Below are 15,877 nucleotides of genomic sequence, written 5' to 3' on the forward strand. Positions count from 1 at the left end.
ATTAATTAACAGAAAAAAAAAAAAAAAAAAACCTGTTGCAAATGGGACATTGTTGGAATGTTGCAGATGATTTTAATCAGAATCAGCAGAAAAACTATAGGTTGTTTCTGGTTGTTATTTATATTTATATATTTTAATCCCTTGAGGTCTTCGGTCCATACGCGCCACTCTTCCGACCTCCGCATCAGTTTACTAAGATTTTCGCCAGCAGCTCCGCTTCCTGAAAAACATCACGTTAGATTTAAGATGAAGAAAACTGAAAAATATGTGCATTAAAAAAATAAGGTAGCGAAGACAGAGTCCTCTGTCCTCACCTGATCTTTCAAACGGCTCTCTTCTGTGTCCATCTGCGCCTTCAACGCCACCCGCAGAAACTCTTGGAAAAGCGAGGTCTGCTCAGCCGGGAGGCTGACGTCCACCTCGTTCCCACCCTGGTCCTCGGGTGAGCGTAGCAAAGGGGTGTCCATCACACTTTTCTTTCCCATGAAATGCCCTGCAAAATCAAAACAACAACAACAAAAAACTAAATTAGTCTGCTTAATTTCATTTTTGAGAGAAAAAGTGGAAAGGAAAAACCTATAGAGAACATGATTTTATTTATGCGTAAAGGTTTAAAACCCTGATATTATGTCATAGGATTTTACCTGAAGGTAAACATTCAAAAGAAATAGTTTCTTCTTACCTGTTGCCCAAAGATTGCCTTTTGGAGTCACTTTGAATTTCGGAACTTTACCCCTCCCATCAGTCAGAGAGATACTGTCTCCTGCGCTCAAAGACATAAAAACGAGATATGTGAAGAAGCCACAGTGGCAAACATTAGTCAGCGTGAGTCCTCTCATTTTAACCCGAACTCCGGATCTGTCCTCCTGAGCGCAATTTTTTTCCCCCAAGTGGTTCTTTGTTAGTGTTGGATCGCTGCAGACTCGTCCTGCTTTTATAGGGTCTCCTGGACGGGGTGGGCTCTCCTGATGGGCTGCGTTTACTTTTCATTCACTAGGCTGCGTAAATGAAGATGACATCAGCCAATTCATTGTGATGCTTGTGCGTAATTTAAGCATCAAACGAAGTGGCAACGTGAAGCATTTTATAAAACAAAAAGCAAAGCATCAAAAATGTTTTAGACTTAACTTTCTCACTTCCAGGTGTATTTGAATAAATGTATTCATCTCAGTTGTTGAGTTCAAAAGTAAAACGTATATTCATTACCCAGGATCATATATTATATTCAAATCTTCATTTTCATCATTATGGCACAGCAAATGAAACTCCATTCGGTTTCTCAGAAAACTTAACATTTAACTCCATTTCAAGGACCAGTCCCATAAATGTTCCGTTTTGCGGCTTTGGGTGTGTCACGGAGGAACAAAACCGACTGGCCAGATCCCATCATCCAGGGGCCCAGTTTGGCCCTTTTTGCAATAAGCCGCGTGACATTTGGCCAGTCGAGGCTTGCTACTGCGCTCGTCATCAGTCCTCCGAGGACAGGAGAACCCGCTGATTCTCACCGCTAATTTAGAGCTGATAGGACAGATGGCCTCTTCGTCACTTCAGGGTGCTAAAGTCTTGTGGAGGAGCAGCAGCTTCTGTCTTGCTCTTTTAATAACCTTTGACATTAACACGCATATTGAGATTTGGTAAATTCTGCAGAGCTGAATGTCAGTCTAATTAGAAGACTGTCTGAACATCACAGCATCACACTGCCCAAGCTCAGAAGTTAAATGAACCAAGGCGCAACACTTGCCTTAAGGTAGTGGCTGGCCAGGTTCAAAGCTATTGGGCTCCATTGGTGCCAAAAATAATTCATTTCCTCCCCCCCTCATACAAAACAATTGGTTTATAGCTACTAAAAACAGCTTTGGTTTACAAATAAGGCACCAACAGAGTCTAAATTAACACTGAATTTGGAAAATCTACTTTTTGTTTCGAAGTATGTAAGGCTGATTTCGAAACATGATCAGAAACAGAGCACTGCAAAACTCCCCCTAAATGTCTTTTTTTAAATTATTTTTTTATTGTTGCAACCAACAATTTCAATTATATGTGGTAGATCAACACAAGGAAGGAAATAATGTTAAAGTGGACTTGTAAAGATTGTCCTAATTTTAAAGTTTAAAGTGTTTTGCAACCTCTAATAGGTTTTATTCCAGGATTCCCCTTTATTTAAAACCCTCAATTTTATCATTATCCCTGGTGAGCTTCCCTGTCCGAAATGCACCCTCACGGCCAGGTCATGGCACCACTGAGTCTCATGGTAGGGATGGTGCTTGACAAAAGTGATTTTGAAATTCTCATATTGGTCTATAAAGCACTTCATGATCTTGGGCCCAAAGACGTGTCTGGTAAGTACAAACCATTGAGATCTGTCAGGTTTTCCAGGACCGAAACTATACAAGTTCAGACAACTTGTACTTCTTTTTACTCCTCAATTCTGGAACAAAAACTATCCAAAAACCTCTGATGTGCAGAAACTTTTTCTTCATTTACATTAAGACTGAAAAAAGTTGTTTTACAGCAACATTTAATCAAAGAATCTGACAAATGAATAGTTCAAAGTATGTAAATCTTTTATATCTGTGCTATCTGTATTTCAACATCCATTTCTTTTGTGTAATGCTTTGATGCTTGCTTTTTAAAAATGTTCCATACACAGGCCACTTCTGTGTACTTCAGCTTGTCTCTAAGGATTGTGGGTAGGATGGTAACGTAAAAAAAAAAAAATCCATCCATCCATCTTCTTTACACCCTGGTCCCTTAGTGGGGTCGGGAGGGTTGCTGGTGCTTATCTCCAGCTAACGTTCCGGGCGAGAGGCGGGGTTCACCCTGGACAGGTCGCCAGTCTGTCGCAGGGCAACACAGAGACAAACAACAATACACACACACACTTAGGGGCAATTTGGAGAGGCCAATTAACCCGACATGTTTTTGGACTGTGGGAGGAAACCGGAGAACCCGGAGAAAACCCACGCATGCACAGGGAGAATCTGCCAGAATCTGACAGTTACCTTTTATACAATTTAGTCATAATTAACAGCCGTTTTACAATATTTATTTAACTATTTATGAAAGATGTTTTAAATGTGAATATTACATAAAATTTTAATATTTATGAGTGGGAACTATAACCATATATAATCAATTATAAATTTGCCAAAAAGCTTTAAAATGTTTGTTTTTATTCAAGTCTCTCAACAACGACAGACACAAATTTCATTTCCAATATAGGGTTGTAAAAAGGTTGGCTAAACATTTTCTTACAATTCTACAAACTGAAGTGAATTCTTTTTTTGTCTCCCCACAAGAATGAACTCTTTACATTAATAGAAAATGATCCATTTGTGAAAGGCCAAATGAAATAAGACGGGTTGTGTAATCCAAAGTGAATGCTAAACAGATTTTATATTCAATTTAATATATTTTAACACTTCCATATTTCCAGAAGCAACAAATAAGGAGGAAATTAACAAAAGCTAATTTAAATTTAACTTAAAGAATGCAATTTAACAATCTGAAGACCACATACTAAATCGACTTGAAAGTTAATCCTAGTGAATTCCCTCACAAAAATACTTTTAAAGCTTGGACTTTTGAAAATGTAAACACTCTATTCACATTTCTACAAAATGCTTGAACAAATGGTACAAAAAAAAAAATATCAAGCTGGGTTTGACAACGAAAAGCAAATGTATTTTGAAAGGCATGACTGAGGTTTTCTGGACGTAGTTTATCCATCATCAGTGCTGAAGCTTCAGCGCCTCACTCCCGGTGGACCAAGACAAAAAGACCCAACATGAAGAGAACAGCATACTGCAGGAAACAAACACAGCAAATTCTCAGACACAATGTGTTGTATGGTTATGATTAAAACTAAAGAAAGCAATTAGCTGTAACTTATTTAAAGGAACAGTGAACTTACTTTGAACTTGGGGTAATCGTTCATGAGGATGGTGACAATTCCAATATATGGCACAAACCTGGAAATGATAAAAACGCTGTTAGGCAATTGTACTAATGTCTTAAACATGGACTGAATTTGTATCACACTCTTCTAATCATGCCAATCACTCAACAGGCTTTTACTCTAGATCAACATTCACTGAATGGAAAACATATTCATAAACCAATCAGAAGGAAACTTTGGGTTAAGTGCCTTGCCCAGGGTCTTCCACATGTAGAAGAAGCTGAAATTAAAACTACAAGCTCACCACTCAACTGACTGATCCACAGTCACCCCAGCGTGCAAACATCTTAGTTTATTTACTGCACTAAGCATTATGTCAAATGGGATGACATAAAACTTCAAATTCTACATTTATCCTATTAGATTTCCATTCTAGCATAAAACAACTTTTCCTCATGTTATAATCTTAACAAGATGGCTTGGATATAACTTGTTAAAACTAAAGAAAGCAATAATGATCACGATATCAGGGCCAATTGGGATAATGCTCTGCCATCTGGGTTTCCATGTGAAAATATACTTGGAACAAAATGTAAGAACATTTTTGTTTGGTGAAATATTGTCTTGTTGCAGTGATGCTTCTTGGTTATAAACCTCACACCATTGGAAAGCTTGTTTACTTCCCCGTGACTTGTGCAACATATGTAAGGAAAATGTATTTGTGGGTTGAACAGCACGGGTCAGTGTGTGTATTGTGCCCACAAAAACCATTTACCAAATCCTATCTGTTAATCGCAAACAGTTATTCTCGGAGGCAGTGCGACGAAGTAGGGCAGTATGTCCCTCACTGGAAGAAAAAAAAAAAAGGTTGCAGACAGTCTCAATGGAAAGAAATATCGAGATGAGATTCTAGAAGGAGTGGCAATCCCAAACCCCATCCTCCAAAATGTCAGTGCTCGCCCCACAAAGCGTGTTTATCAGAAACTAGTTCCACCATTCAGGGTGAGGAGGATAGAACGGCTTGCCTGCAGTTCTGGCCTCGGTCTCATTGATCACTTATAGGATCATTTTATGCAATCTGTTTGCACTAGTAAGACCAACACAATCACATTGGCTGACTTGAGACAAATGCTGGTTAAGAAATGGGATACCATCTGGTTTGTATTATGCCTAGTGCTGTTTTGCATTTATATCCATGATGTTGTACAGTAACAAATAACATCCAGATCCACCTCAAGAAGTTCAAACTAATTGGGGATCAAATTCAGGTAAAAAAAAAAAAAAGTAATGTAGTGTGACCCCAGCTTAACCCATCTATTTTATAGTGTAGAACATTGCAAAATACTGTGTTGCACTGCTAACCTTACTTGTTAATTCCCACGTTATCCTGTATATTTGTTTACAATTGCTTTATTCAATCTTATGAGAAAGAATGAAGGACAATCTTTTTCAGCACACTGCTTTGCAGGCTTCTAAACTCTGCTGCAGAGGACAGTTTAGGAGCACACCACCTCTTAACTGAGAAACCCAATTCTGTTTAAAGTATACCAATAGATTTAAAAGAAAGCCTGAAAACAAAGTCACCTTTTTGTTTTTTTTGGTCAGCACCTACTACGCATGACACAATATTACCAATCTGTGTGTCCAGGTGGTTGGCTGCTCAGTCAGCTTAATTTTAACTCCCCAGCCAATAATTGGCTGGACAATCTTAACTTTGTCCTGGAAGCCATTATGCAGCTCTGCTTACACATCCACCCAAATGTACACACTTCTAATAAAATGACCAATGGCTCAAGTCTAACAATCTGTTCTGTCTCTGTTCATTTGAGCATGAAGTATCTATTGTTTGTTAAACACATCCTTTAACAACGCACCATCGTGCTCCTAATGTGTGTTCTCTTTTAAAGGATACTGTGATGATTATGACAAGATACATTTATTAATTAACAAACTACTTTTTTTTGTTGTAATGGTTCCTTTTTTTTGAACAAGCAATCAAAGTAAAACAAGAAAGCAGGTAAGTCTAAAATATTTAGTCATTATCAGAACTATGAACTGTTCTGTCATAAATCAATAGCTGATAGAATTTGTGATTTTTAAAGAACAAACCTACTTTAAATCACAAGTTATTTTTTCTAAAATGACCACTCACCCCCTGGCTCGTCCCACCACATCTTTTTTCTCCAGCCAATGTTGGCCCTGCTTGTACAGCCCTCTATCATCCACTGCATTGTTGTCTCCTTTGGTCAAGAACTTTATGTCTCCATTTTGTCTGTGAACAAAACACCAGCTTAATGTTCAGAAAGAGAATCCAAAATGTGTTTTTCTCCACCTCAATTCATGGCTGGTGTGAAATGAGAGTCATTCTGATGGCTATAAATTGAAAATTCTGATAAACAGAATCTCAAAAGTTATTATACCAAAACATGAATTCATACTTTTCATGGATCTTTAGTACTCTGTGTACTATTGGGATCTCTCTGCCTTCTATTCTGAAGACAACAATCTCTCCAACTCTGATGGGGTCCTCCACTCGATTTGTCAAAAATAACAGGTCGCCTCTGTGAAAAGCCGGCTCCATACTCCCACTGAAATTAAACAAGATAAAAAAAAAAGTGATTAGAATGATTACCACAAAGTAAATATCTATACTAGTCAGAATAAAATATTTTCATTATAGTGTGCAGTATTGATTCATAAGTAAAGAAATTCTAGCTTTTTTTTTTTAATAAATCAATGAATTGATCTTTTAGTATGGGTTGCATGCTGATCCATGTCATTTTATTTTAAATGACATTTTATTTATAAAACTACACATGTAAATGATACTTTCATTAAGCAATGTCTCTCCAATCTTCGCTATGTACACATATAACAGAGATACAAAACATCCATCCACATAATACTCTACAGTCATATTAGAGGAATAAATAAAGCAGCAACTGCACCAACTGCCTAAGAAAACTGTTTAAGGTATTGGTGTAATTTTAAGTACTGCAGGTTATAACTGAGAGGATGTTGGCTCCGTTTTCACACGAGACTGAAACTAACTTCTAAATGTTATTGCCCTACGTTATGATTAGAATATTCCACAAAGACGTGTTAGCATATCTCTCCAGCTATGCTAACATGCATGATTTAGTATGCCTGTATGTGAAATGTAAACATTTATTAACCCAGATCATTTTTATGTATCTTCAGGAAAAATTTAAATGTCAAATGTAGTCAAAACTAAATGTGTTTCAATACATCTTAAAATATGTGGGTCTTCACTTATGCATTTCCAATTCGCTAGCAAAAGTACAAATTGGTACACTTCCAAAATAGCAAATTTTAGGTGTTGTTTTCCTATACTTATATCGATGATCAGTCTGTATTCCCATCACATTTATTAAATGCCAGATTAGTCTATCACAATGCATCACACCAGACATTACAGTGGTTCTTTAAGGTTATGTGACAGTTTATTCTGATTAGACATATAATGCTGACTGATTGCTGACAAAGATGGAAAACAATAAAATGCATTGCCATGCATCAAACTATACATTATAATTTTTGCTGTGATAGTAAAATATGTGAAACTAAGAAATGCTATCTTTGTTATGCTCATGTTTGCAAAAATAATCAACAGTAACACCAAATATCACATTTCAAATCCCAATTCTAATGTGTTTAATATCAGAATAAGTATGAACTATCTGGATGTTTATAGTATTTCAGGTAGCATATACTTAAACTCTGCTTTCCAATGATATACTTGGATAGTTGGATGGATTATCATTGTGTAATTTTGTTATCATTGTTCAATTTTGTTGTAATCTGCAAAAGTTGTGCAGGAGAACTAAGTGTCTGGTTCTCCTGCATAACAAAGATAGCATTTCTTAGTTTCACATAGCAATAAAGTGCTTTGTATTTTTTTTTTAATGTGGCCACTTAAAGTCAAAATTCTGAGAAAATAAGTTAGATCTCAGAACTCTGAGATTAAAGTGAGAATTCTTGTTTTATTATTTTTGCACGACACTAATCCTCGTCAGTTTAAATGTTTTTAGTGGTTAAAATAAATTTTAATTAGGTTTTGACAGTCCTTTCATTAGACAAAAAGGGAAAGTTTGTAATTTCAGAGTGTAACATTTAAAAATGATAAAAGAATATATTCTGCAGCTTTCAATGTGAACAGTTAAAATGCAGTTTGTTTAGGTAAGAACTTCAATTCTTGCTGGAAACCACATCGTTGTGGGCTAATTAAAAACACGTTCAATGGATTTGTTTAGTTATTTTTTGACATATATGAAGTTGAACACCTTTTCTTACCATTTTTTTTAATTAAAAAACTTCTGGTAAATAAAGCATAATTTTGTATGTCTCAAACTTCAGCAATAATCCTCAACAACAGTGACAAAATAGAAAACAAATTATATTTTGAGGGTTTCTGCTTTTGAGGGGATGGTGCAGGCAGGAACACCATCACATGTCTTATAATTGGTGTATAATAGCTGATGATAACACACCTGATCTAACTTTTGCAATAAGGATGCCCCACCCTTAGAAACAGATGGTTAGGAGTTCAATTTGAAAAGCAGGGAGTGAAAATGTGATGCAGCCTAACTTTGAACATTGTTAAGTAATGATGCTAAATTTACCTGAGAACAACAACAATAGGGCTTTCGCTGCCGGTGACAACCATCAGTCCTTTCCAGATCATCAGAGCAGAAGACACAATCATACCAAAGTTCAGCACCTGGTAATACAGCTGGAAGCAAAAATATCTCATTCAATGGGGAGAACAGTCACAAGGGTGAAACAGATAGTCTTTATATACAATATCTACAAATATCTGCAATCAAATGACTAAAGCAGTAACCGGAAAGGCAGTTTAATTTATACAAGATTTGTTAGGAACCTCATCTGGCTACCATATCGACAGTATTGTGTCACAACCAGGGGAAATCGCCCGTTATAGTGTAGTTAGGAGTGTTATTTACTCTCGATGTGGAAATTTGCTTTATGCAACGTTAAAAATAAATTATTTAAAACACACATATACAGAAAACAGTTAACTTTGCAGGTGGTTAATAACGGAAACTCAGTCTAGAGCGAAATTATGAAGCGGCTAGTTGTGGTTAGCTCTGAGGTATGTCATCGTACAAAGAGGCAGACGTTACATGAGCGGAAACCAAGGCTGCGATACCTACCTGCCGCTTATTCATGCGACGGACGTCGTCTAGGAAGTCTAAAGATAACATTGTTGCTAATACTACAGAGTAAAAAAAACGTCTAAATTACATTAATACGTTTAAAGTAGCGAGCATATGGATGCAGGGAGCAACAGCGAAACTTGTATCCGAATCTTCCGGGTCCGCTCACCGGAAGTCCCGCCCACTTGTGATCGCTGTGTCGAGGTGTCGCTTCTGGATACGAGAGTTCAAAGCGGAGGGGCTTTTTTAAAAAAAAAAAAAAAAAAAAGAAAGAAAAAAAAATAGACAGAAGCAGCTCTAACAGTTAGGGTATTTATGATTCCTAAAAGCAACTTTCACTATTTATTGTTAGGTATGCAAACTTGATATCATGTTATGCCTTAAGGTATAATGGCAGTTTGCATCTCTGTTCCTCGTGTGCGAACAGAAAAGGGAGAGAAAGCGTTTAGTATTTCTGCAGTCTGAGCTGAAACTGACAGAACTTGTTTCACAGAACGCCCTGTATTCCATTTTTAAAAAACCAACAACGCAAATCCTTTCAACAGTATCGTTTTTTTTTTATATTTTTTTATTTTTTTATTTTTTGAGTTGTTACTGTTTTTAAACCTTAAGTTGTTGCTGTAATAACTACTGCTTATTTTTGTTACTGGGGTCTATTTTGTCTTGTTTTATACGACGTGTCCTGTTGCCTTTCTTGACAGGTCATCCTTGTGAAAGATATTTTGATTTCAATGGGTTTTTATCTGGCTAAATAAATATTTAATAATACATCTAATAAAATAAATAGATGAATAAAATGTATCTTAAATATTGTGTTAGTAAGCTGCTTCTGTGCATTATGCTTAAAGTATGACCTCACTTTTGAGAGTTGTAGAAGTTGAGGTACATCATTTTCTACATATCTCCATTTACAGTACTTTGCAAAAGTGGTCTACCTGTTGATTTTCTTGCATTTCAGTCACAAACCTCAATGACATCTGCAGGATTTTCTATGCAAGACTAACACCATACAATGTATATTTTTGTAAAGTAAAAAATAAATAGTTTTTAAAAAAATTACAAATAAAACAGGCACAAATGTATCTAGCAACATTTACTGTGACAGCTTAAAAAAATCCAATGAAACCAACTGATAAAAATAGATACCGAATTAGCAATAAAGATTTCACCTGTGTGTTTAAGTTAATATCTGCATCAGCTGACCTATGATGGTCTCAGAGGTCTTCAAACTAAAGAAGCAGAATCATGAAGATTAAAAAGCATAGCACAAAGGTCAGTGATAAAATCAAAGGTCAGGTTAGTTAATATGAAAACTCTAAACATATCACTTGTTTACTCCAACATCTCAAATTTATAGTGTGGCACAATTGCGGCAAACCTTGTAACATGTTAATTTATTGTTGTTTTTTTTCTATTTTTGGTCATCTTAACAAACCTAAAATATGCAAAGCTTACTTTCATTTCAGACAACAAGGAAAAAAGGTTAGCTGTCCTTTTTGTCCATAGCGATTTGTGCTTGATGGTGAGCTAGCAAGGCAGACATGCCCCTCTAGAAACCAAATGTGTTGTTAGCTTTTCCTCTGATTCCACCAAATTGCTGTTTTATTGAAAGCAAACACTGACATGGTCCTCAGTTCCCTCTGTGTGTTTTGTACAAAGAAGCAAAGACAAAGGGCTGCAGCATGAGCAGTGAATTTTATTTGATGTTTTATGGTGTAATATTTTCCACTTAAGGAGAGTGCTGCTTTTTCATTCTGGTTACCTCTAATGACTTAATGCAGCACATTATCTAGTGTTCAGTTTTCCGCATCCGCAAGTGCGTGACCGTCCTGTGGCACGGTGAACTAAGACCTGAGTGTTTAATGAGCTAAATGTCCTTAATGTGACACAAAGTGAAAGGTGAATCCCCTACAATACACTGCACCACAGACTGGCAAAGCAAAGGGACACAGAATAATGATACAGAAAGGTATGCTCAGACTGAACATTTCTGTCTGTTTTATTTTCTATTTACCATGTCATACCACCTTTATTTATAAAGCTCTTAAGCTCACAAAGTGCTGTATCAAAAGACAAAAATATAAGATTGTCTTCCTTCTTTGCTATAGCATGATAGCCGTTTTTGTTAAGCCACTTTTTATTTAGTAATATGTATTAGATTTCAGTTAGGGAAGCTTGGCCCATACAAGTGGTTTTCTGACTCGAGCAATTCTAATCAGACCCTTTTTCATTTCGTGATGAGTTGAACTCAGATAGAAAGTAAAGTTAAACAAACAAGCAAACAAACAAACAAAAAAAAAAACCTAACAATTCAAACTCACCAAAAAATGCTTTGGCTTTAGAGTTGACTTTCTGAAACAAATTCTGTAGCTATAATTTTGCCCCAGATTTGCTCATTGTTCAGTACCCTTGACAGTTCTGCTCTGTCAAGGGTAACAGAGAAAAACTGTTGTTACCAAATAAAAAAAAAAAAGACAAATTAAAAATCTTAAATGTTTTTTCTCACAAAGAGCGTTGATAAAAAAGGGCCCCATCTGGTTGTTCTCAGTTCTGAACCTATAGCTTGAAATACTTTTAGGGCTGACCACTTATTCCTTCCTGTATGCAATTAAAACCCAGTTCAAGTGATTCTTAGAATAATTTAAAATGAACGTCATAAACCCAACGAGCACTGCGTAAATTAATAATTTATGACATATTAATAATCACTTTCAAATGGATGTTAAGTTTACTCTCCACTATTAATTTCCACTGTAAGCCTTATTGACACCTTTCTTATCCAACACTGTAAAACCACACAAGAAACATTGGGTGTCATTTATTACCTCCTCACTTTATGGCAGCTTAGATCCAATATTCTAGAGAGGAAGCCAGTGGGACAGAATAAGTGAAACCCTGATTGATTACCACAACTCATTAAAATATCAACTACTGTTGACTTTATTGCTGATGAGCAACACGAATGTCACATTTGTCTGAAGCATTATTAGAGTTTTAGAAAAGTATTTCCATGACCTGTTCCTTTCAAAGGGCTTTGTTGTTGCAAGATATACTGATTTTGCTTCTTTGGCTTCATTCATTTTTAATGAAACATGTTTTCTTTTATATCTGTACAGACATAAATTACATAATAAAAATGACGTTTTAATTATTTTAAAAAGTAATCCAAAAGTTATGTACTCTTCATTACCTAATGTTTGCAAATTTAAACATAACAATACAATTAATCATCCCTAGTAGAAATTTGAATTGTTTTACAATGTTTTATCCATCTACAGCAGCATTTTAGATGACAGAAATCTGATTTAGGTTTTTGTTCTGTTATTTTTTCTTTCTAGTTTCTATTGGAAACTATGAACATGCAGTCTTGCAACTAAACTTCTAAGTTTGATGCAATGTGTGCTAACTGCGTAGAAACCAGAGGGTCGGAAAAAGCAGCAGCTGCTAAGTTTACTTACACCGCGAGGTTGAGTTAGTCATTAACCTGTCTTTGGTTGAGCGCGAGTGTACTTATCTTTTTACTCAATCATCTTTTGAAGCTTAGGAAGTCTCCCACACCTATCTCTATGAAACAACCTCACTCACTGTTTTATGTAAGATGTTCTTAACAGGTTCAATATCAAGTCGTAGACTTGTGGAGTGAAAGAACTAGAGTGAAAGATGTGACGCTTTTTGACTGCAATTGTCAAAAAGAGTCACAAATTTATGCGTGTGAATATGTATATATATATATATATGTATTAAATATACCACCATATTTAATACATATATATATATATATATGTATTAAATATACCACCAGAATGATGATTACATTGTTTAATTAATGGTGAAAGATATGAGAATAGCTTACTTATTGAATTATATAGCAGTAGGATTTAAAAACATTGCTAGTTCACACAGTGTCTTAAAAGAGTGAGCATCTAAAGTTGTCAAAATGCATGACGGTGGTTCTTCCTTTGTTGAAATCTGTAAAGATTGTATTCTGGGTGTTGGAAAAATTAAATCAAAGAAAAATACACAAAAGCCCAATCAGATTTTGATTAGTAACAGCTTTCTTTTATTGTATGACAATAATCCCAAACACATGAAAACACAGCAGCACAATCATTGGTCCTGGGTGTGCAATCATTTTGACAGTGATAAGAACAAGATGGAGCCTTACTGCAAGGAAGAGCTTTCAAATGTCATTTGAGACACATGCAGAACTATTTCACAAGCTCGCTTAAAGAAATCAGCAGCATGAGTTCTGCTGAGGAGTATATCATTTAATTTGAAACGTTGATTTTTCAAGCAATGTCTCTCTTTGGATTAACTGCTGTGTTTTTATCAGGTTTTGCATCATATAGTCACATTGAAGAATTTAGAATATGTTCTGATGGGGCTTGTTTGTCAGACTAAAAATATCCATTGAAAAACAAACTTAACACATATTTCAATCTGTCCTGTATTTCTATGATCAAAATGTTTTTTTGGATTCAGTCTGATGTAATATTACAATCTTGTAAATAAATGAAATGCTGTGCTTTTATTGGTTGTATGGGGGAAATATCTTAGAAATAAAGGCTTGACATAGTCTCTGTATGTGTTTCACTTTGTGAACTGAGTTAGTGAAACAAATGGACTTTCAATGACATTCTAATTATTAAATATGTCTACCTATTTCAAAAGTAAAACAGCAAAACATAAACAAATAGAAGCCTTTTATCACCTATTCAGGATAATGTTTAAAATAAAAACCCTAATAAAAAATTGTGATGTTGTATCTCATTCATTCACATTAAGACATGCCCTCCATGGAGCGGCTGCTGTCAAACCAAGGAACTAGCTTCTTTGACTGTTGCAGTATATTGCTTACCCCCGTTGATTCAGCGTGGCATCATCACCTTTTTCCTCATCAAAACACAGCATACAGATCATATTCAGATTGAGCTTTTATATTCTGCTGTGGCAGAAAAAATGATGAAGATCTGTATCAGAAAGTCATTATTTCCTAGTCAGCAAAAGCTTTCCATGATACGGCACACTAATATGGCACTGGCGGTCAACTAGTGATGGCCCGAGACCAGTGGCAGCCTGCGACTTTTGGAACAGTGGAGATAATTTTTTTTTTTCAAATGCCAGCTAGTCTGTGGCATTTAGGAACCCGTAATCCTTTTCATATAATCTCCCTAAATGGTCACAACCGCACTGGCCTGCTGATTGTAATTAAGGTCACTTAGTCACAACAACAAGAGGTCACAATCACCGCTAGCCTTTCATGTGTTTCTGTTTTTATGCTTTTCCTACTTGATATATTTGGATCTTACAGATTTTATGGATTTGATAGTAAAAATGACAATTTACTGTTAAAACAGACCATTCATCCTCTCCTTTAAGTGCTTTTATCATCCATGGCGACATCTGCAAGAAACCTTCTGAGCATAGTTATACATGCCGCGTCACAATGGGACAGAATCTGAGTTGGAATCCAGTAGAATATGTTTAATGTGATAATAACTTGCATGCTGAGTACAAGATAATCCCGCAAACTCAACATTATTATTAGTCTTGTTGAATTTAATAAGAATTAATTTGGTCTGGATGTGCTTGTCAGATTCCTGCCATTGAGGACTAACAATTCTTTCATTTTCCTCGTCTTATCGTGAGCATAAATGCTGAGATCACCCTGTTGGATCTCTTTAATCTATTTAGTCGTCGTTACTCATGAGGAGCTGTGACGGTGCATCTTTTCCCAGTAATTTCTCTGCTTTCCTCATAATCTTGGCTTTTTATGTCTTGCAGGAAACATCTAGAATAAGGTATTTCATTTGTGGTGTTGCTCCTCACGCTGTGAAAATTTAAAAATGTTCCTCTCAGTTTATTTCCAAGATGAACTCTGAGTCTCGGCGTGAGGAATTGATCTCATGGAACTTCGCTTTTAAGTGTCCACTTTACTTGTCTTGCCTCATCAACAGCAGAGTCACTGACCCAACAGTAGGTGGCAGGATTGTTGTGTCAGGATAGTTCAAATCTGGATGTGATAGCACTGTTGCCACACCTCAAAACATTTTCTTTAGTGCCCTAAACAGGTATTCAATTTAATCATTTAAAGTTTGAAATAAAAAAAAATCTCAAAATAAAAAATCTCAAAATGAGAAAAGGCTAGCCTTGAAGCTGCTGTGCTATCGTTTGTTTGGGAATTACCATCGAAACACCCATTATATCATCTATCATCTATCTCTCTGTTTATTTAAAGAAGAGTTCAACAGCTGGTTACACCAACCATTAATAAACCATTAATAAATCTAATTAAATGCTGTGAAAGTGAATTAAAGTTCTGCACAATTTTTTCTTATGTTGTATATATGACTTTACTGTAAAATCCTTATTTCATTTTCAATATTTTGTGTTTTCACTTTGCTGCTGATATGGTTAAATTTACCAAATGAAGGTAAAGGATTAGTCTATTCTGTTCTATTTATAAAAGCCTGAGCTTTAGCATGCAAACAAACAAGCAAACTAAACTTAAGTTAGAACCTTAAGTACTTTAGTAATTAAGTTAATTAAATATAGTCCATGCTAGTAAAATTGTTGTAGGTCTGAGATCTAAACAAGAATGGTATTAAACAGTTTTGAATTTAAATGAAGTAAAGTAACAAAGCTTCAGCTTCATACAAGCAGAGTGAAAAAGTGTCTCAATGAAATTCACATGTAAAAATAAGTATCAGGGAAAAACTAGACATTTCGTCTTATTTCTAAGGCTTTATTAGTTTTAATGTTGGCCTTGTAAATCTTCGGT

The 15,877-nt window shown here is 35.6% G+C and overlaps 2 protein-coding genes across 2 annotated transcripts; both read right to left on the reverse strand.

The window, feature by feature from the left end:
- Positions 1-1,259, reverse strand: nmbb (neuromedin Bb). The gene is made up of 3 exons (XM_014992026.2): positions 683-1,259; positions 315-493; positions 1-220 (listed from the first exon to the last, which is right to left on the reverse strand). Exons 1-3 carry the CDS (start codon positions 837-839, stop codon positions 185-187), a joined length of 372 nt encoding a protein of 123 aa, XP_014847512.1. The 5' UTR covers positions 840-1,259; the 3' UTR covers positions 1-184.
- A 1,893-nt stretch (positions 1,260-3,152) lies between these two features.
- On the reverse strand, positions 3,153-9,283 carry sec11a (SEC11 homolog A, signal peptidase complex subunit). Its single transcript, XM_014992025.2, has 6 exons — positions 9,094-9,283; positions 8,542-8,651; positions 6,337-6,486; positions 6,051-6,170; positions 3,914-3,971; positions 3,153-3,804 (listed from the first exon to the last, which is right to left on the reverse strand). Exons 1-6 carry the CDS (start codon positions 9,142-9,144, stop codon positions 3,754-3,756), a joined length of 540 nt encoding a protein of 179 aa, XP_014847511.1. The 5' UTR covers positions 9,145-9,283; the 3' UTR covers positions 3,153-3,753.
- Between the last annotated feature and the right edge of the window lie 6,594 nt (positions 9,284-15,877).

This window comes from Poecilia mexicana, unplaced genomic scaffold, assembly GCF_051168715.1.
Source record: "Poecilia mexicana isolate PSO_F unplaced genomic scaffold, ASM5116871v1 scaffold_3, whole genome shotgun sequence".
In the NCBI taxonomy this organism is placed as follows: Eukaryota; Metazoa; Chordata; class Actinopteri; order Cyprinodontiformes; family Poeciliidae; genus Poecilia; species Poecilia mexicana.